Raw genomic sequence first — 23,219 nt, 5'->3', positions numbered from 1 at the left:
CATATACTTCATTCTCTGCCCTTGTCATTTGGGTTATGTCGGAGAAACCTCTAGACCTATACAGACCAGACTTACAGAACATAGGTCAGCCATTCGTACGAATAAGAGTGTGGCTCCGCTTGTTAAACATTTTGTAGAAAATAAACATGGCTCCAATGACTTTAAATGGCGCATTTTAGAAAAAATAAGGCTCCCAAACAGTAAAGGAGGCGACAAAGTAAGGAAGAAAAGGGAAGTCTTCTGGATTTTTTCCTTAGGGACCTTTCAGAGAGGTTTAAATGCCGAGATCCCTTGGGAAAATGCTATTATATGACTGCTTTAACATATTGCCAGGGTAGCATTACACTTCTATGATTGCACAATTGATACCCCTTAGTTTCGAAATCCGACATATCTAGAGGATGATGCTCTCAACATCATGCTGTAGATATAAGTTAACAGTGTGTTAAGGATTAGACATTAGATAATTAATTATAAATGTCCTTGATTATTTAGTACATCCTCGAAGCGCTTCCTACGATTCCTTTTCGGTTTGTCTTAATTACCTTATTATTGAATCTGGTTTCTCTATTTACATAAATATGTATATAAAACACATATTGGATCGGAACCGCAACTTCTTATTCTCAGGTTCCATACTGAGAGTCTATCCTGAGGCTCCTTTTAGAGCGCCATCTTTGACTAGGTTACATGCCACTTTAATTGTTACATCAAGCCCTCATATCTTGTCAAATTCGAAAGAGCGAAAACAAACGCAAACCAATGGATGGAAACGTCTTGAAAATGGACTTATTCCCTTCATTTTTTGTAATACAGCTATCAAATTAAACATTTATTTGTATTACTTTCCATATCGAAACGGACTGGCCCACACTGCATAGTCCGTCTTTGCTCTTAATCATGAATAGAGACTTTAGTCCGTTATCACTACGTCCTACTATAGTCCGTTATCGCTGCGTCTGACTATGCTTAGATCGGAATTTTGGCGCCCTTTCAAGGGCTTTAAAAACAATCCCGATTTAGTAGACTTCTTTCTTTTATCGGTGAAGCAGAGCGCTCCCGACTACGGAACAGCACCATCTTGCTGCACGCGTGACGATAACCTTTTATCAGGTACAACGTAGCAGAGGAATATCTTCCGTTTGACTGGCCAATAACTTTGCCCACCTGTTTTTAGTTATGATATATGGATAGTATGTGCAACCGTTGATTTGTTTTTCCCTTTATTGTTTAGTTCGTGAAGAAGCGCTCATATATCCCCTTGTCAAGAGGCTTTTCCGACATCCTGCCGAAATCGAGGCTTTTTTATCTTAGAGTTGCTGTGCTACGCTTGCAAAGGTATATCTTCTTGTAATCTCCATGTAGGTAGAACTTCATCACTATAGCTGTTACTAGTAATCCCTTATCTTTACGTTGTATACATATTTTTATTTCCTTTGCAGTACCAAGCTAGCAAGTATTTTGCACTTTACGTGTGAGCTGTGGGGTTAATAGCAGTTCAAGCGCCCCCTCTCCTTAACTTTCCTTGGATTGAAACATCAACCTAGGATTTGAAGGTATTTAAATAGCGTCAGATTATTATAACACTAATGTGATATTTAACATGTTTGGCATTATACTGATGCCATACTCAATACTAAATGAAAGTATTCTAGCTAATTCGTTTTTATTATTATTTTTTACTCTTAGCAATTAATAAGTGATGTAATATCTGACATTAACATAAAGGATGTCCATCTAGATGCTTATCCGCTTTAATTAACCCGGTTTGAACTAGCCTACTATCCGTTACATTTAGAAGATCACTACCAGGATCACTACATTATTTATCAGGTAATTTAAATATCTACTTTGCCCCTCCTTTTTTATTTTTTCCATCATTTTTCCTTAAACCCAAGTAGCCTTTAACTATGAGCCACCTTCAAGTGATTTGTTGACTTGTCGCATCCTGGCTTTCTGATAAGTATAGAACATACTAAACATAGTTGTATGCCTTCATAAATCTATGAATAAGAATTCAATCTACTTTCTATCTCTCAAATGGCTTACTTAATAGAAATAGCACCTTTGTTTATATCATGTTAACAGTACTTTAGATAGGCACTGCCCTTCGAACACCGACTATAATATATAAAATGAAGGGAGCCATCTTCATATATGTTTTTCTGTGTCAACATCCACCAGAGTCTATTAACTTAGAGAAATGAGTTCCTATCCCGCAACTATCATCTGTTTAGTTGAGGAGTTTTGTACACTTAACAACCATGTGTGCCAAAAGTGATCCACTAATTATCATTACCTTATATATTTGGATGTTTCTTTTAATCAAACAGGAATTAGCCTTTATCAAGTGGCCCCATTGTGATTATGAAATTGTGAGAAGATTCACTTTCTGAAATACTAAGCAAGAACAAAATTCTTTTGCTGTAAGTTGTTCTATGAATTACCCATATCAGCTAACTTACGTTTTGAATAATCCGTTATTGCTATTCTTGTAGATATTATATTATCACTAGGAGAAAGTATTCAGGCATTTTTCATCAAGAGATCCTGAATGTTACCTTCCTGAGCACATAGAAAATATTTCTTAGAAAATATCAGTCTATCATATGACTTTAGTGTTCAAATTTACAAGTCCAGAACTGTCAGTTTTGAGTAAAACTGTGACTTTAGTAATAAGAAATACAAAACTGTTATACCTTTAATACTGTTTTTTAACATTATAAATAGAATGTAGATTTTCTGGAACTATATTTATTGGTCGCTAGAATACTGATGTATGTCTTTCTTACAAAAATGTATTTTCAGAGTTTGCATCCCATGACTCCTGAGGAAGGCGTTCTTTCAGCCGAAACGCGCGTCGAGTTCTGTTGTCACCTTTTTATATTTTATGTGTGAACTGTTTTTAATTGTACTAATTATGATTTAAATATTTTGTGCATTTATGGTAATTATCATGTGTTATGTCATTTTTACTGTATCATATAGTTTCAACGTGTTGTAGTTACTATATGATTTTTATCTATACAAATTAAATACATTTTTAATATAGAATCACAAGTCATTGTTCCTCTCTCTGTACAGTCTGGACAAATTGTTCACTAATTGCTGCTGACTGCCTAGGTTATTTCTCTCATATTGGTTCTTACCCTGCCCTAGGAGTCTGCATATCTTACTACCCAGGGGGTCCTTGTTTAATTCTCACTACATTGAGTCCAGTGGCATGGTGAGCAAGGGACCCACGTCTGGCCATACCCTTCCCACTATAGCAACACAAAAAGATAATGGACAGAATGCTGAACATTGTCAAACATCCAGTCCCAGTCACAGATTTGAGTTAAATGCATAATTTCCTGCTCACTTTGCCACCCTACTTGGGTCCCATCTATATGCAAGGCAATCTTGACCCTGCTCATCCTGTTGAGTTTATTATGTTCCCACTAACTGGGCAAGGATATGGCCAGAAGTGGGTCCTTTGCACGCTGTGCAACTAAATTCAAGCTAGCCTGGCTGATGAGGGGTGATACCTCATAGCCAGTCCCAGGATGCTTGTTTCCGGTCCAGGGAGTACCTGGCCTGGCACATCAAGTGATCCAATAGTTTCAATAAATGCATTGTAAACTTTCTTTGTGTCTTTCTTTTGTTTACTAAGGCCAGTAACTCAACCCCTACATTCTGTCATCCCAATGCACAGTACTGCTTTAACAACAGAGTCCCTGTGACACTGCCAGTCCTGGATCAATGCAAGTGGTGCTTAATGCCTAAACTTGATGAAACCCCAAACTTGAAACCAGTCCCAGAATGCTTGTTTCTTGTCCAGGGAAGACCTGGCCTGCAGATCCAGTGATTGCAGCTCATCTGCTTCATAATAGACTACAATAATTTCAATACATGCGTTGTAAACTTTTTACTAAGGCCATGCATGACTGAGAAATGAAAGGTGATGTTCTGTTCCATTGGGTACTAGAGAGTCTTGTTTTAGGTTGCCAAAATCACCTGCTGCTCTGTGAAGGTTAAGAGTTCAGAGGAGGTACTGTGAGCTAACGAGGATTTGAGCAGACAGATACTGACGAGGTAGAGTAACTCATCCCCCAAATGTTGATGTCCTATCATCCCAATGAACAGTTCTGCTTTACCAACAGAGTCCCTGCGGCACCGCCAGTCCTGGACCAGTACAAGTGGTGATAAATGCCCAAACATCTCAAAACTGTGACTTTTGACTGAGAACCTCTTTCTTTCTGATCTGCATGAGGTACATCGCTGTGCGGCCGGGATGCATGGTAGCTTCCACTACATTCTTCTCAGCAGCAGCAAATCCTTTAAGCATGACCTCTTAGAAAAGCTACCCTCCCTCGTGGAGTCCTTGTCAGCTTGGTCCCGCTGAGGATTTTCAACTTCTAGAAAAAGGGACAAAGGCCAAAGGCAGAAATCTGCACCACAACTCCATCCAGTGGCTATCCGACGATGATGAAGACCCCTAGTCGGACACGGCCAGAAGCCTTGCCCTGTTAAACTTTAACTGCTCTGGAACTTTTCTTATACAAACATTCTACATTTTAAGGTAAGCCTAGACCGGGCCCGATCTACCTCTTGTAGTTGAACTGTGCTTCATCCCAGTCAATCAGTCTTACCTTTTAACTTTTCTTTTATCTCGCATGACCAGATACTGACGGTTGGAGCCTTGATCTTTTAGGCACTATTTTTCACTTTAAACTTTAAAAATTCATAACTATGGTTTTACTAATTGGATTTCATTCATTCTGGTGTCATTCCATTTATTACATTTTACTATAGTTCTCTAAATTGGTTTATACCATGCTACCAGAGGGTTAAATACAGGTAAGCATAGTGACTTTTGTGGTTCATTTTGACCAGGATTCAGGTTGTTTACCCCACTTAACCATGAAGTCCATTTCTAAAACCTATTATGTAGAAGATGAAAGATTTTATAGCACTTTCAGCAAGAATAGTTTAGCCATTTTAGTGTGGGTACAGAAATGTATATCTTGGGTCTGATTTATATCTTAACGGTATGTATACTCCATTGCAATGGCAAAGGAGTACACATGCTTCCTAGATAGAGGTCCACCAGACAAATTTTAAAGTGGGCAATACTTAGGTTTAATCATGGCGTAGACTACTCCCTTTCCCCTGTGATTAAAGACTTCCAACGGCCCTGAGGAGTAAGGGCTGTCAGAGGCACACTTCTAATTCCACCCACCAAATTCGGATGAGCCAAATTAGTTGTCAGTTTTCGGTGGCCATCACCACCAAGAAAGCCTTAACAGTAATAGGTAGTAAAAACTGCTAAATGCGGAAAGCATTTTATTTTTTATTTAAAAAAAGAGAAGCCCACTGTGGGATTTTCTTTTTGAAAATAAAAATAAAACATATTGGTTCAGGGCCATGTCATGTTCATTGAGCCTTGCGTCAAACTGTAAACAGCATTGTTAGGACCTGCTATGATTGAGGATTCTGCTAATACTTTAGAAATGACCACCAGTTTGGCGATCATTTCGAAGTTAGGCAGGCAGCACCTCTGTCAGGGTGACAGAGTATTTTACTCTGTCTCCCTGATGGAGAAGCGGGCTGCCCACCTATCTATAAATTAGCCCTATTATTCCTTGTTCGTGCACACACAGTATATACTACGCCACTTTAAAGAGAAAGAGCTATATAAATGGAAGAAATCAATACAGAATATTGATACTGAAAAGTTAGAGGAAGAGATTGAAATGTTTTTTGGCTGTCCTTCAGTGTGATTGGGTTGCATTTTTAAGTTTGTCCCAGAAGCAGCCATATTATCTGGGTAAAAATGTGAAGTGGAAATGAAGAATGATGTTAAAATCTGTGCCTCTGTTTCTGATTCAGCATCCTATTCCCAATTTCTGATGGAACCCAAAAGGTTTACCTTGTAATTCTCTGATACATCCTGCTGATAAACCTGGTATTGATAACTCTGTGGGCAGTAGCTACCAGGCAGCTTAAACCCATCTTGTAGCACTGCTGATAGAGTTAACAAACACAAAACTATAGGACATTCCCTGGGTTCCTTTGGCTATACTTTACCTTTACACCATTTTCCCTCTCTTCTTGGAATTGGATATGCCTCTCAGGTGATTGTCATGCTGCTGAATATATACTACATAATCATTCTTGCCTGGGCCTTTTTCTACCTCTTCAGCTCATTCACCACAGACCTCCCTTGGGCTAGCTGTGGTCATGAATGGAATACAGGTAAATATGTTTCTATGACTGTTTCTCCTTTATACTGTTACTACTTGTAGCTATAAAGCCACTTCAATGTATATAGTTTTATATACATGCCAACAGACTGGATGTAGGTGGGAAACTCACAATTGTTAGTTTAGCAACCTCCCACCCAATATGGTCTCGCTTCAATCTAAGCAAATGGAGAAAACATCTCCTGATTCCTTTCGTATAACTCTCTCATTTCCAGTTACACAGTGATGGGATGTAGGTCATTGGAACTTGATTCTGATGGAGTAGAGTGGCTCAGCGAACATTATATAGGGAAGAGGAACATGGAGAAGTGGAGGTATCAAAGTACAGATGCAGGAAAGAGGACATCTGGGAAGCAGTGCCCATGGGGGACATGAAAGGGTAGACTTGAAGGAGAGGGGTCATCGTGAAACCTGTTGGGGTTGGGATGTCAAAACACTCTATGGGGATGGAATTTCACATGAGAAAGAAGCAGTGTGTTCCTGACGATGGTGTGGATAGATGGGCATTATGGCCTGAACTCGGAAAAAATGGCATCTTGAGAGATTGAAGGATTTATGGGGAAATGGTCATGTGGATCTTGATGGGCCAGTAGATCTAAAAATACCTGATTAGAGAGTGCATAGTGAGGCCCTGATGTGCCCTATCTCCTCTAGAAAACAATGATGATGTACTTGTTGAAGGAATATGCATTGTCATTGACTATGTCATTTTGTGATTCCTCCAAAGGGGCATACCCAACTATAATTGCTGACTTTCAGTGTTTTTATAGGTTTTGAGATGTAACCAACACATTGTTTTCATGAAGTCTATAATATGGGAAAACTTTTGATGTCAAAAGAGCATTGCATAGCGTGTGCTACACAACACAGAGTATGGCTTATGGCACATCCCCTTAATGAGGGCCCATGCTACTATATAAATCACATGATTCCAAAGATTACTTTAATTGTATCAATATTTTAAAGCTGCTGGATTCATTTCGAAACACTGCAAAGTTATCTGCCCAGACTCTCAGTAACATTGTTTTCTTGACAAGGAAAGAAGGCATACTAAATGAGACATCAAAGTTAACTTTATATTCTAAGGAAGTGATAGTCTCCATATTTGATCAATAACCAGGTTTCTTGGCATGAAGCATTGAAGTTAAACAAATGGAATCAGAACGATATTCTTCCAACTTCAATGTTACACCAAGCAAGTTATTGCTACTCCTAAAATTCAACCACTAAATTAAATCAGGCTAAGATTATAGTTCCAACTAATATACACTGCCAAGCGCCAAGTGGCAGCCAGTATCAAAGTCCACAAGCTCACAGAGCACTGGAGGGCACTAGTTCTATTGGGTTTATATAAAATTATTGTCAATATTAGACATCAGGAAAAAAGGTCTTGCTGCCTAAGAATGCCTCTGGGACTTGAAAGTAAGACTGGTCCTGGCTTTCCGATACTTTGGCTAATGGTCATCGACACCTTAGTGGCAGAGGCTCTTTGGTCAGCTTTGTCCCTCAGTTTGACAACGCAAAATTACAAGCCGACCACTCATATTTGGAAATCGATCATATCAAGGTCTTTTCTTGGAACATAGTGGGGTGGAATCAATTGAATACGCAAGATGATGCTATTATCTGTCCATTTGCAATTTGATCTGATTTACCTGCAAGAGGTAAGGAGAATTGAGTCAACCCTCCTTGCTGGTTACGAACTATAGTTTATACCAGTGGTCAAGAGGGCAACTAAAGAGAGACCAGCAGGAGGGCTCTCGTTTTTGTGCCGAACAACTATGAATTTTAAAATAGAAAGCATAAATATCGAGAAATAATGGCTGCTGGGCATATTGCCATCAATCCCAAATAAGACAAGTCTCAAATTTTTATAGCTTTGTGTGTGCATATTTGAAGACAGGTCGAAATACTCCCAAAAGAGAGTGGGATATCTCTGAATATATATACAGGAAACCATTTGGTTAACCCTGACACATTCAGCATCACTGGAGATTTCAATCTAAGGGGTTGATTAGGAGTTTGGCAGTCCTCCTGCAGCACCAGCACCTCTGTCCTGGCAGGAGGACCACCTTGCCCATGGTGCACCTGCCTGCCGTGTTCTGAGTTGAATCCTGGGTGGGCAGGTGTTACTGCAGCGGTCTCATGGCACTGACTGTGTTAGGCTCATAGGTGACCCTTAAGAGCAGACTGCCACTGTGAAAGCACATGCAACGCATTCATGCGTGGTGTTGCATGCATCATGTCATGCATACCACACCGTGCAGAAATGGGAGTCCAATTGTAGGGGGACACAACATGTGCCCCGTGCATTCACCCCAGGCCCAGAAGCAGTAGAAGGTTTTTAGGGCCCACTTAGTTGCATCTCCTCCACACTTTTCACAGCAGGCTCGCCGCCCTCGATATTAACCCACTCAGCCACCTAACTTGGTCTACTGCAATTGTAAATTTAGAATTTGAATGAACACCACTACTAAGCCTTGCAATAGCAAAAGCCCTCTTTCGAAAGGAACTAAATCCTGGTATGGGGTCTCCCCGCAAAATGAGAAAAGAAAAAAAGTATATCCATATCAAATCACGAGGCTGACCAGTGTAGGGCTGAACTCTCTATACTGAGGAAGCATTATAACTAACTGGTCTGGGAGCCAAAGCAAACAGAGAAGGAGCAAACTTGGGCTTTTCTGTGTTAAGTTTGTTTCCACTGCAATGGTAGTCAATTCTACTGAGTGGGCCTCTTAGGATTCAAACCTGTGACCTTAAGAATATGTACCTATACTTATGGACCTGTACTTTGGATACATTAGACTAGTGACATTTATTACTAGCCCAAAACACTTTCTAGTTTAAAAACAGAGGGCGCGATTCACAGAACTAACTTAAGACAAAATCCTAAACTTACTACTTTTGGTATTCACAGAAGTTAGGATTTTGTCTTAAGACAGACTTAAGACAGACTTAAGTTAGGATTGTGTCTTAAGTTTGTCTTAAGTCTGTCTTAAGTTTGTCTTAAGACAAACTTAAGACAAAATCCTAACTTCTGTGAGTACCAAAAGTAGTAAGTTTAGGAATTTGTCTTAAGTTAGTTCTGTGAATCGGGCCCAGTTTCTTCAAACCAACGGCTAATGTATTTAGCTACAAATCACTATATTTGTGTGTTTTATTAATCATTGACAAAGCACTGCTTCAATGTTAGCGAGCTATCAGTATGTGGTCACCAGTAGGTAGTTATAATTTGGACCGAGTTTCCATAGGAAAAAAGTTTTTTGTTTTGCGAGTTTTGTTTTTTTTTAAACATATTTTTATTGACTTTTCAAGTTTACACATTCCATATAGTGGTATAAGATTGCATAACTATTCCAACAAATGTCTCACAGTATTACTTACAACAGGCTCCAACATGTCCCACTCATTGTCCTATAATGATATACATGAATTTCTACAATGTTATACACTTTCTGCTTCCATACAACGTAGCTTTTGACAACTCCGCTCTACCATGATATAACATAATTTTTACTTTTCACATCTGTTCTGCACTCCTACATTTGGTTATACCATTTCCACATCTCAGCAAATAATACACAAACCCATAACTAAACTGCACCTTCCCCACTCCCTCTCGTCCTGAGTCCATACCAAACCCCCTAGTATCTGTCTTCAGCACTTACATAATTGCATCCTATATCATACACTTTGCATGCTGCCTACTCCCCTATACGTGTCGGTCCGAGTCCCAGTTTCATTCAATCCTTTATGTGTTATGAACTGTAGTAGCAAAATCTATTTACAAGGACCTACACGTTTCCAGCATGACATCCCATTCCATGGCAATCCGGTTCTTTCGTAGCTCCATCACCTCCTCTCGTCTCAACTCCGCACTCTCTGCCCCCCCAGCGCACCAATTCATTATGCCATGCGTATGTTGTGGGTGGCATTTTGGATTTCCACCTCATGGTGATCGCCTGCACTGCCAACAGGAGCGCCAAGTTTACAAACTTATATTGCACTTTAAATTTGGAAGTTCCTGTTCTTAACCCCAGGATACAGCCCTAGACTGTATCAGGTATCTCCCTGTGTGTGATCTCCACGTTGTGGCATCTGACCGAGTCCCAATACCCTCCTATCCATTGACATGACCAGATTGTGTGCACTAGGTCCGCTCCCTCTACCCTGCATCTGGGGCAGTGGTATTGCGTTGTTGGGTACATCTTGTCTAGTTTGTGTGGGGTAAGGTACGCCCTGTGTAAAATCATAGTTTGAATGTACTTGAATCACGCATTCTGCGATACCTTTGTGGGGTTTCCATTACGCTCTCCCATTCTTTATCCTCAAGGGCTCTACCAATGTCACCCTCCCAGGCAGTGTGTAGCGGTGTCAGGTCTAATTGTGTGTGGGAACGCAGCCTTATATATAGCCACTTAATGAGGTGCCGGCCCTCCCCATATAATATAGTGTTTTAACCAGATCCTTTGTTGGGGGCTCATGCCTTTGTGGGGCCGAATGCGGTCGAACATATTGCAATAGAGCTGCATGTAGGAGGTATAAATGGGCCGGCGCTCCGGTTTCCCATACAAAATTGTCGTGATCCAATAGCACCCCCTCTCCGAAGAGGTCCGCCACCGTAGGAACCGCCACATCCAACCAAGGTGCAAGTCTGCATGTGGCCAGTTGTCCGTCTTGTAAAGGTATACCCAGCAGAGTTATATTCCCGGCATATGCAGGGGATGAACTAGTGTATTGTAGGGCTGCCCTCCAACATTGCAACGCCGTGCGTAGCAGAAGGGGGAGGTCCCGCTGGATCTTGCTATGCGGCATCAATAAGGTGTGTAGCGCTCCTCGCCCTACATCTTGCTCAGTCATCCATATCTTGTGTAGGTTAAACCCTGCAGAAGGACAGCCACTGCAGTTGACAAGCGTAGAAATACGCTCGGAAATTAGGTACTCCCAGGCTGCCCCCAGAAGTACTACGCAGCAGCTTCTTTAAGCTAATCCTCCGCCTACCCATCCCCCAGATAAGTTCAGTATGTAACTTGTTCATTAATTTAAAAGTGGTACCCGGGAGCATAAGCTGTATGTTTCTAAAATAATAAAGAAGTCTCGGGAGGACAACCATTTTTGCAATTGCTGCCCTACCCGCTACTGACAGTGGTAATGTGGTCCAAAACGTAATGCTGCATTGTAGTGCTCTCAGGGCTCTGTTCGGGTTGCCTTCTAGCATATCTGCCTGGATCTGATAAATGTGGATGCTAAAATATTTAAACATGTGCGGTGCAACCTTGAACTGTATTGTGCCAAATGAAAAGTCCAATAATGGCGTCTGCTCCTCAAAGTAGAATACTGTCGATTTCGCTGGATTAATAGCAAGACCTGACAGCCGCTCAAAACATTCAAACATTGCAGCTATGGTGTCCATAGGGGTGTTGGGGTCACGCAGATATAGGATAATATCTTCTGGATATGCCGACAGTAAGTGCGTGGTGTTTCCCACTGTAATCCATCTGTCAACTAACTCCGCCCTAATCTTCAACGTCAAAGGTTCGAGTGCTAATATAAAAATAAGCGGCGAAAGCGGGCACCCCTGTCTCGTTCCCCTATGTACCTGATATTTTGCCGATATGTGCCCACCCATCTACGCTCTAGGCATTGTCAAAGAGGCGGATCCACCTGACATACTCTTCCGGCAGTCCGAATTTCCCTAGGGCCCTGAATATTTAGTCCCATTTAATGGAGTTGAACGCTTGACGCATGTCTGGTGAGATACAACCTGCATAGTCATATCGACTCGGGGCTTCTGCGAGCAGGTAATGTAGTTTCCTAATGTTCAATGATGTGCTCCACACAGACAGAAAACCCATTTGATCCATATGAATCTGTTTATGCAGGGTCGGCAGGAGTCTATTAGCCAGGACTTTGCTAAGTATCTTATACTCTGTCATTAACAAGGACAGTGGACGGTAGCTGGCCATGTCAGTGGGATCCCTGCCCGGTTTCTGGAGCGACACCACCAGCTCCTGCACCGTGGTGAGGGGCGGAGAGCCCTTCTCCAGTGCCTCTTTATATAAAATTTCCAGGTGGGGCACAAGAAGATCCCCGTAGGTTGCATAAAATTCAGCTGGCAGGCCATCCATCCCTTGGGTTTTGTTTCGGGGAAGGCCCTAAATGGCGGATTTAATATCTGACTTCGTGATGGGGCCTAGTAACCCTTTCTGTGCGTCTGCCGACAGCTGGGGGCATTGTGTTGTGGATAAAAACTCTTCCATGCGTGTGCTCATTACTTCCCCGGGCTCACTATAAAGTGCAGCGTGGTACTGCCTGAAGGCCTCATTGATTTCTCCCTGGGAGGACACTGCATCTCCAGCAATGGTATTAACTTCATGAATGACAACAGTAGGGGGGTCGTCTCGTAGCAGTTTTGCCAGCAGGGTCCACGCCTTGTCTGCCTCTGTGTGACTCAATTGCGTATATCTTTGATGGTCTGTAACACGTAGAGACTTCAGTAGTTTAGCGTGTATAATTCTAGCCTCCTGCAGGGGTGCCCGCTTGTCGGCGTGCAGCACAGCTTCCTGCCCTAGCTTGTTTAGCCTCTCCTCCACCTCCACTAGGGGCTTTTGAACCTCCTGTCATGCACCTGTCGCTACCCCTATCACCCACCCGCGGACCACCGTTTTAAAGGCGTCCCACTCGATTAATCTAGTAGACGCTGTGTTGCTATTTTCAGTAAAATACTGCTGGATAGTGTCTGATATAGTGGTGCGGAACACAGAGTCTTCTAGCATTTGAGGCCATAACCGCCATGTTGGTACTTGGGTGGGTACTCTGCTCCATCCAATCACAATTTCTAATAGGTTGTGGTATGAGAAGGAATTCGCCAAATATGTAGTATTTATCACCTGCATTTGAACAGTACATCCTATTAATTTGCGTGTGTAGCATGTGTAGCGTGTGCACTGGTGAGTAGAAGGAGTACTCCCTGTGTGTTAGGTGCCTCATCCTCCATACGTCACACAGCCCCCAGCCCTCTGCCCATCCACATAGCGCACTCCCCTGTTTACAGACCCCTGTTCCATAGAGGGGAGGGTGTGACTTATCTAGTGCAACATTCATCACAGCATTACAATCTCCACCAATTATCCACGGGTAACTCTCCCAACCCGCCAGGGCAACAGACAGCGCACCCAGGAATTTCTCCTGCTCTGTGTTTGGCGCATATATAGAACCCAGGACTATGGGCTGTTCATCTAGGGTACCCCGCACCAAACACACCTCCCCTGCTGATCCACTCTTTGCTCTACTGACGAAAAGGGCACTCCATGCCTGATCCATATTGTAGCACCACGCGCAAACCCCAAACATGTGGTAGACAAAACCTGTCCCTTCCACTTTTAACGAAGTTTCCCAAACTTCCTGCTCAACCATATGGGACTCTTGAAGGTACACTATCTGCGCCCTGCGCCTCTGTAGCTGTGCATGTCTCCTATGGCGCTTCTGAACTGAGCCCAGGCCCGACCATTCCACATTATCATGGTGTATGTATTCTGCATGTGCATCGCGTATCCTTATTTGGCCGCCATGCGGCGGTCATAGCATGCGTAGTGCCGAGCCAACCTACGAGATAACGCAACCCAGGACTTTTTCCCACCCCGTTAACACCCAATACTCGGTCCAGTCGTGGAACTATACCGGACCACCCAACTACACAAAGAACATAGAAACCAAAATAGCATCCAAACAGAGCTTTCGCAGTTTGGGGTACGTGGCCAGACCTACACCAATAGTAGTCCAACGTTCCCCGGGCAGCATACTCAATCAATTCAATGCAGTTAGAAACACCTATGATATTAAGGAAAGAACAACTGTATATGCTACTGTTCCGATCAGATACGGGGTCCCAGTGCAGTCCAACCTGCTAGGGAATCAGTTCATCCGCCATCTGCGGGGTCACAGAGGGAAACAGGGCCATGCTCCCCTCTGAGTCCGATCTTTGAGTGTCCATTTCTGAGGTGGTCAAGTCACCTATCTGTGTTGTAGTTCGGAAAGATGAAACCGCAAGGATCGCTGTCTCCTTGTCATTCTGCATCTGCTGGGTCATCGGCCGGAGCTGCGTATTTCTTTTGCGCAATCTGCCGACCTGCCTTGTCCTGTCGGTCGACCATCACGCGCTGTGGAAGTCGAGGTCTGTGAGGCTGTTCTCGATTGTCTGTCTGGTTCCATCACCTCCAGCCATTCATCCACATCGCAGGACTTTTGAAGAAATATGTCTTTCGTTCGTGGATGATCCGTAGCCGTGCTGGGAAGAGGAGGGAGTATTGTAAATTCAATTCCCGCAGTTTCTTTTTAAATGACAGGAAGGAGGAGCGTTGCTTCTGCACCAGCATTGTGTAGTCTAGATATATCGAGACCTTAGTGTTCTCAAATCTGATTTGCGCCACTTCTCTCGAATTCTGCAACAGCACATCCCGGTCTCTAGAGTTGAGCAGTTTAATTGTTAGGGGTTGCAGTGGAGCCCCCGGTTTCAGGCGGCCCATAAAAATCCTGTGTGCCAGCTCAATGCTGTATTGATCTGAAAGACCCTCAGAAGTGACGTGTTCCTTGAGCCATTTCTCAATGTATCGGGCAGTGTCAGTCCATTCACTTCTCTCTGGCACATCAATGACGTGGGTATTGTTTCTCCGCACTCTCCCTTCTGCATCCTCCACTCGCTCCATCAGGGTGGCAACTTGGGTCTGCAATTGCTTAATATGGGCGGTGTTCTGGGTCTGCTGAGGGGATAGTACATCCAGCTCTGTCGCGTGGTCCTTCACCTGATCGGCGAGTTTGGCAGGGTCGAATCAGAGTAGCGACAGACCTGTCGTGAGGGCGCCTATTTGTGTTTCTATAGCTTACAGAGAGTCCCTCACTTCCTGTAAAATTAAGTCCAGCTTGTCGCTGTCTCATCTGCATTAGTAGGTGGTATACAGCTGGCCTGTTGGGAGGCGTCCATAGATGCTGCCGTGTCTGGGACGTCGTCAATGCCAGCATCACTGTCTTGCTGCCTGTCTTTCAATCGCCCCATCGCAGGAGTGCCAGGGGCCTTGCCCCCTGCTGTAGCTAGGAAGTTTCACACTTTGCCTCTGCTGGACCAATCACATGCCCCACCAGCCGCCTCTTCCAGACCCCCCGCTGTGCAGCTGTCCCAGCCGGGACCGTCGTCCATCCCAAAGTAGTGCATGCACCTCGCCTGCAGACCCCAGCCGACAAGCCCCTGTCCTTGTCTTCGTTGCCCAGTACTGTGCTCAGCTTACCCCTTTTACAGCCACATGTCGTTGTATGATTGTGCATGTCTAGACCATGACATGGAGGCAGTGGGGTGGAATCACTTCAGACCTATCTCTGCTTGCGTGCACTCTCCAGAACAGTCTCCTGTGTGCTCTGTCACCACAAACTCTGCAGCACAGCATGTACTACTGCCAGACTCTCTGCACTGGTCTGTTCACCTCCATCTGTTGCAGTGCTGCCGCAATCTCGCACCCCCAGGTGGTCCGGGCCTACTGCTGGAGCCCCTGCTGTGCTATTGCCTCTTGAATCCACCTGCAGAATAGGCAGTGTCCTCGCCCCTGCAGGCCAGTAGTTGAAACCCTCACCTGCCCTTCACTTCTATCCACCAGGTGGATGGATGGCTTTGCCTGGCTGCGTTATTTGAAGTTGGTCTGTGTAGGCCGCGCTGCATCCCCAGCTCTCGCATGGCTGAGGCCTGCACTGTGCTCACCGCATCCGCCGGCGCTCATCCTCCTGTGTGTGTTGGTCTCAGGCCTTGCATCGATGTCTGTACACAGCCCAGTCGGGCATTCTCAGCTCCTTCAAGAGCTCTCAACAGCGGCTCCGCCAATCCCCTCTCAGTTGCGCATGTCGTTCAGCAAGCCGTGCAATCACACCAGCCCGGTTCACCTCGACACTCCTCCGACCTGCAGGCCAAACAGCGAAGGGTTGCCCCAAGGTCAAACGCGGCTCCGATTCTCAGCAACAGGTTGATACTGCGGCTCCCAGTCCCAGTAGTCAGGTAACATTCCTAATAACGGCTAATAAACAGGATAATTGCCGCCCGGGTCCAGAGCTCCACTAAGAGGCGACCATCATGCTCGGCAGTTGGCCGCACCCCCTCTTTTTTTGCGAATCTGATTAATCTTCACAAAATTTTCTACTCCCTTCAGAAGCTGGCATGAAAGTTTTGGGGTGATTCGTCAAGCAGGGGCTGAGATCCAGGAAGTGCGTAAAAGCACGTTTCCACCATCTTTTAGACATGGCTACAGCCCAAACTGCTAAATGGATTTACGCCAAATTTGACAGGAAGGTTGATGTTTGTTGGTTCAAGGAAGTGCCTTTTGTGATTTGGTGTATTTTAGTAGTTGCTGAGAATTTTAAAGAAATTTCCAGTTGTGCATATATGGACAAAGGGATCCACAATCTCTTCCGATCTTGTGCTGAGATCTGGTTGAACTGAGTCAGAATGTGCAAAAAATAAAGAAAAGGGGGCAGTGTAGAAACACCCTGACCCCCTAGACCTCTTTGGAAATCCCACTGGGACCCCCCAATGCCGGAAAATCATAAAAACAAAATTAGGTGGGAGTAGCACTGGATCCGTGAATCCCACCAAAATAGAAAAAAAACTAAGTGTGGCATCCCACACTTATCAACTATAGGCCCCTGGGGGAAAGTTTTCATAGTAATGCGGGGGATGCCCATGAGGCATTACTGTGCTCGAGGGACCACAAACTCCCCTTGGCAAAGATGTGAAAACTGATTCATGGGGCCTACACAGCCGCCCGGTAGCCCTGGGGACTGCCATCTCCAATGGCTAAATGAGACAAATGCGGGGAGGACTCCCTGGTCAAATCTTTTAAATTAAATAGGGCGGCCACATTGCCCAGATAACCACCACCTCACCGCGGCTCAATAAACAATGGAGCTCTACCAGGACATTGCTTGAACCGGACCTGGCAGGTGGCGGTCCCCAGGGCTGGTTAATAGCAATGTCCTGAGACATTGCAGTTTGCAATGGCTTGGAGGGAACTGCTCTGGCCAAGCCTTAGCAAACCTGCTCCGCTTTCAGCAAGCATGAGCAAAAAATACACATGCTTGCTGAAAGCAGAGCATAACTGTTTCCCTGTCCACTGCCAAGCGAGCAAGGAAACAGACACATTGCTTTGAGACCCAGGGAGCTGCATATTAGCAGCTTCCATGGTCTCAAAGCAATGTTGGTTCAGGCAGGAGGCGGGGAGCCACCAGGGACCACGTGGGCCTTCAGGCTCCCCCCCCACGGTCCCCAATGTTGAAAATGTGGGTGCTCTGAGTGGGACCAGGGCACCCACACTACAGGCCAGGCCCCAGGATATGGAGTCCCTGGGGCTAAAAATGGCCTGGTGAGGGTGCCATGTGGCCCCCTCCCTTTTTTAAAATTGGGGCAGGCCTTGGAAGATAGGGTTCCTGAGGCTGGAAGTGGCCCGGGAGGAGGGCCACTTGCGCCCCCCGTTAAATTATATGAAAAAATATAAAAGGTTGGGCATCGGGATGGGTTCTCCAGGGAGGCGGGTGGCGTACAGTCCGTTCCTTTTTTTTGTAAAAGTTATTTTTTTTTAAAAGAGGCGATACCCGGGGATGGGTCCCCGTTGCCCAAAATAGTCCTGGGAAGGGGTGCAATGTGTCTCCCCTTCCTAATAAATAGGAAAACAATGGCAAATCACTGCAGGACACGCACCATTTCTCCATCACTGACAAGCGAGCAGGGAAAAAAACACATTGCTTTGAGACCCAGGGAACTGCATGTTAGCAGCTTCCCTGGTCTCAAAGCAATGCTGGTTCTGGCAGGAGGCGGGGAGCCACCAGCGACCACGTGGGCCTTCAGGCTCCCCTGTAGTGTGGTTTATGGGACTCTTTATGCGTGCATGTTAAGTTAGCATGGCTTATTAGGAGTTTAAACGCCATTTTTCCCTTTGCTGCTTTTTTGCACACAACACTGCTTAGCTTTTTTGGCGGAGTGAGCTTTCACAAAGGTCTATACATAAGAAAAGGTTTGTTTTTCGACATCTTTAGACATACATCGTGCCCCCAGTCTGTACACTGAGTTCTGAGCTGCCAAGGGTATCATAACGTGCGAGCCTGTTTATCGCCGTGTCCGTGTAACACATTCTAGACACAACAATTTGGCAGCTGCAAGCTGAGTAGGATTCTGGCGCCTTTATCATAGCACACTTGCCAGAATTGAACACACTTGGAAGATTCAAGGCATGCAGGGAGACTAACTGATCCTGATGTAGGGCCTGATTCACAGAATGAACTTAAGACTCAATCCTAAACTTACTACTATTTTGGTATTCACAGAATGCACTTACTACTTTTGGCATTCACAGAATGAACTTACTACTTTTGGTATTCAGAGAAGTTAGGATTTTGTCTTAAGTTTGTCTTAAGACAAACTTAAGACAGAACTTGACAGACTTAAGACAGACTTAAGACAAAATCCTAACTTCTGTGAATACCAAAAGTAGTAAGTTCATTCTGTGAATGCCAAAAGTAGTAAGTGCATTCTGTGAATAGCAAAATAGTACTAAGTTTAGGATTGAGTCTTAAGTTCATTCTGTGATTCGGGCCAGTAATTTACACTTACTGAGCGGACAGGTAAATGGGGTCCCTCTAGGAAAACTCCAGAGACCTTCTATAGTTATATAATACATAGTTCCTATGTAGGGAGGGTGCTTTATATAGGCGCTTTTATCACCTGTATGCACTATCATTGTAATATGATTCCTCCTTTTGTATTTTATGGAATTGTAACCATGCTGACCCTATTATTCTTAATCATATGTATGCTTATGTTGATTAAAATACTGCGCTTGAGATCACATCGTTAAAATAAACATTTTAACCTACCGTGTCTCTATTTTACTCCTGTTGTGGACTGGTATGAACTTATAACAAAAGAGTGTTCTCACTTCCCACCATTCCGGAGATGGTCCTAAGTCACATATTCTAGGTTGTCTAATCGTTGGTTTCTTTGCTATAGGACGAAGAGCTAATGTGATACTGATTGCTAGTCTGGTAGGGGATTTTGGGTACTAAGGTGAGTTTTGGCACACCCTAATTCACTGAGATCCTAAGTCTCCGTGTACAGTTCTGTGTTGCTCAGAATCCCTAATACATGGTGATGCCATCGAGTGTGGTCTTATTGTGAGTAGTACTTATATCAGTCCACAACCCCCTCACAATCGTTTCCGGTTGATGGTAGTGATGGATAAAAAAAACTACCTATATTTGCATAGGTTATTTCAAGCTTGTTACTTCTCAAATGTTTACTCTTTGAATTACTACCCAGTTGTGTGTTATAGTATTGTATTGTACTTTTCTGTTACTGTTTCGATATGGCTGTGGTTGATATCCCGGCACACAGTTGTGTAGCTGTGCGTAATCGTTTGCAGGAATACCTTGTTTCTCTAGAGGGACAGGTGGTGGTTTTTGTACTCTCTGCTGACGTGGCGTAGCCGTTTGAGTTGCATTACTCATGGGTCACAATTCCGGCGGTGGATGCTAATTCTGGTATTTTTCACACTTACACCCCCGCTGATGCTCCTGCAGTGTACGCTTCATTTCGGACAGTAGAAATTCTGATTTCTGTTTGGCAGCATGCCGTTTGATGTACTGGTGCCCACCCACACGTTGTTACAGTGGTCAGACAAGGACTGTTGTCCATTCCAGGTGCTACTTGGCCTGTGTTGGCTGCTTACACTCCGCATCCCCAGGCGGGTGCTTTGACAGCCCAACAACTGAGACCCCTATATGCCTCTTCGGTTGCAGTTATTGGGGGTCTGGCACACTAGATTACTCGTGGGGCCACGGATGGTGCAGCACATCCACTTGGTGGTGGCGGACTCAAACTTAGTCCCGTCATGGTTAATGTGGTCATGGGCAAGCGTCCCCAAGATAAGGAAGAAATGCCTTTCTGGCTTGCCCAAACATTTGACCAACTGGAAGCTGTGTTCCCGAATACTAATCCTCTTGAGAAACACAGAATTTCACCGTGAGTTTGCAGAAAGACTTAGTGCCTGACGTAACTGAGTGTACAACATGGGGAGTGATTTTTGCAGCAGTCTATACTAAGTGCTTTGGCACCCTGTCAATGACTGTCTTGCCCACTGTGATCAAGCGTGTTCAAGATGAGCATGGACCAGAGGCAGCAGTGGAGTTGGGAATGCGCCTCGTGGGAGCATTTGATATGGTACCTGTTCTCGTCCTTACTAATGTCAAGGGGGATGCTGTAAGTTTCCAAGTCGCTAATGCTCTTCGCGAGGTCCCCAATGCCGGCAAACCCCGTCAGTTGCCGAAAATTATTACCGAGGCTTATAAGACCGTGGGCCGTAATAGTTTAGGTATTAGGTCTTTCGTGAAGAAAAAAAAGCAACAGCAGACTCAGCAAGGGTCGTTCGATAAAGATGACTGCCCCAAGGTTCAGAAACAAAATTGAAGTATGCAAACAACAGGGGAAGTAACAGCAGCAGAAACAGGGTTCCCGTCCTGTTTCACCTACACCTGCCCCTGTAGAGCGTAAATATGATTTGCACGACTGCAGTATTATTAAGTCACCTGATAGGTTTCATTTTCCTGAACAACGTTCTCCTCGCTCTTTGCAGGAAACATTGGTAACAGCCACCGGTGGAGGAGGCGGCGGCAGAGGTCAAGTTGCTTAACAGAGCCGTGAGCAGCCTCGTAAGGCTGACGGAAAAGGCAAGCAGCACGAGACACTGCGTCAAAGACCCCAGTTTCAAAAGAAGAAAGTTGCTGCTGTATCAGCAAGATATGCCACAGATAGTGAGAACACAGCTTCGGAATCTGACATGGGCTCCGACCTTGCTGGACAGCGTGGCAGAGATTACCACCATTCGAGAGGCGTCCACTACTTAGTTGTAGTTGAAACAGCAGACACTAGAGTGGCTCCCCCTGAAAGACGTTATGAAATTGTCCTTGTAATTGAAGGAGACATACAACGTACCATAAATGTTTTTTTTAGGGAAAATCTAACAACTACTTATGGCATTTTGTTGGCGGAGGTCGACTGGCCCCCACCGTTTGTCTTGGCCGCTCCACAAGGGGAGGAGGTGATCCTCCCCACTTTCGCGCACACTGTGCCGAAGGAGCAGGCGCTGCAGTTTGGAGAAAATTGGTCTAAGGTGCATGCACCGGCTTTGTACCATACGCACTGTGGATGGGACAAATTTCCCCCTCAACATGAGATCCCTTTGCGGTCAATGCCACATCCACAACCCCAATACCCCATAAGGCATGTGGGAAAGCCTCTGTGGCTGAAATCCTTGAACAATTGGAATATCAAGGTGTAATTGAAATGTCTGTGTCTCCGATGAATAACCCACTTTTAATGTGACCTAGCCAGATGGCTCGTACTGTTTGGTGTTGGATTACCGCCACTTAAACTCACATTGTCGTACGTGTTTGGTGCAGAACACTCACAGCTCTGCTCTAGTGGATAGACTTGTGCGTAAAAGGTTCAAAACCACGCTTGACGTTTCCAATGGCTTTTTTGCCCATAACTTGTCCCCACTTAGTAGTCAGTGGACGGGTTTTACCTGTGGCGACAAACAACGCCACTTTCTTTGTGTGGCCATGGGCTACAAGAACAGTCCAGGCGTTTTTGCTGCCCGAATAGTCTCTCTGCTTGAGAGGCTCGACGCAGATGCATGTTCGTATGTGGATGACATTTATCTCACAGACGACGAGTTATGGGCGCATCTGTGCCAGGTTGACCACATAATTTTCTGTTTTACGGACTTTGGCTATAAATTCAACTTTGCAAAATAACACATTGCAGAATACACAGTGTTGTTCCTGGGCTACGAGATCAACAATGAAGGTAGAGGCTTGGCTCCTCACTTCTTGGAGAAATGCCCATTTGCGCACTTCCACAACGCTGAAAGAGCTACAATCCTTACTGGGCTTTCTAAATTTTGGACGTACATACATTCCGGAATATGCCCGGCGTATCAAATCGCTCTATGCATTGATACAATCAACTTTTTCCAAATTGTGCGGGCTGCCAGAAAATTCAGTCACCTTGCAATCTTTTCAGGCTGACCTACTTGAGTCTAAGTTCTTGTCGACTCGTGATAACCACACAAACCTGGTGATAAGAATCGTACATGGGGCGGTTGGTTTCACATACCTCACTTTTAATGAGGGAGACACAGTTCCTATTGCTTGCAAGTCACACCTGTACACTTCGGCTGAGTTGCGGTTTTCCACTGTGGAAACATTTTTGACAGCAGTGCAAATGGTGATTCTTAAGGAACGTGTATTGTCGCAGGGAAAAGGCATTGTGGTTGTTACTCAGTATCTGCCTTGGAGGCAGTGACGAAGGCCAGTGTAGCAAATTGCAAGGCTTTGCACCCTTGGTGGATACAATGGTCTACATCCTTGACCTCACCGGATGTAACATTCATTTTCGATTCCTCTTTGCAGACTCAAGAGTTCTTGCAGTATGAGTTTGTTCATCCTGCGCCTCTGACGATGTGCCCACTGGAGGATTTTTGTTGTATCATTTACACTGATGGAAGTGCCCAAGCGACTACGGGTTCTAAGCACGCGTATTCCACGGCTTGTGCAATTGTGGTTGGTACGATGGTGGATGGTGAATTCAAGTCTGATGTCATGCATACACAGACATTAGGGGACTGTACCGCCCAGTTGGCAGAACTACGTGCTCTGATGCTTGCATTGTAGTACACGGACCCCAGTGTGACTACTCCTATTGTGAGTGATTCTTACTACTGTGTACAATCTTTCAATGACAATCTACCCTTTTGGACTAAAAATGATTATCATAACTCCAAAGGTCGCAAAATAAAACATAAAATGATCTGGGTTCGAGTGGCGGAACTTAAAGAACGTCTCCCACTCGTTTTTGTAATTCATACTCCGGGTCATCAGCGCATTGGA

The 23,219-nt window shown here is 44.6% G+C and overlaps 1 protein-coding gene across 1 annotated transcript in view; it reads left to right on the top strand.

Moving 5' to 3' along the window:
* Positions 1-23,219, top strand: part of LOC147733934 (sodium- and chloride-dependent GABA transporter 2-like) — a 1,073,416-nt gene that overhangs the window by 123,417 nt on the left and 926,780 nt on the right. Inside the window, exon 4 of the mRNA XM_086952829.1 lies at positions 6,096-6,237. Coding sequence (XP_086808955.1) covers positions 6,096-6,237 — 142 coding nt within the window. The remainder of the gene's footprint in view (positions 1-6,095; positions 6,238-23,219) is intronic.

Source organism: Lissotriton vulgaris, chromosome 1_2, assembly GCF_964263255.1.
Source record: "Lissotriton vulgaris chromosome 1_2, aLisVul1.2, whole genome shotgun sequence".
Taxonomy (NCBI): Eukaryota; Metazoa; Chordata; class Amphibia; order Caudata; family Salamandridae; genus Lissotriton; species Lissotriton vulgaris.
This window is presented reverse-complemented; position numbering and strand designations above follow the sequence as displayed.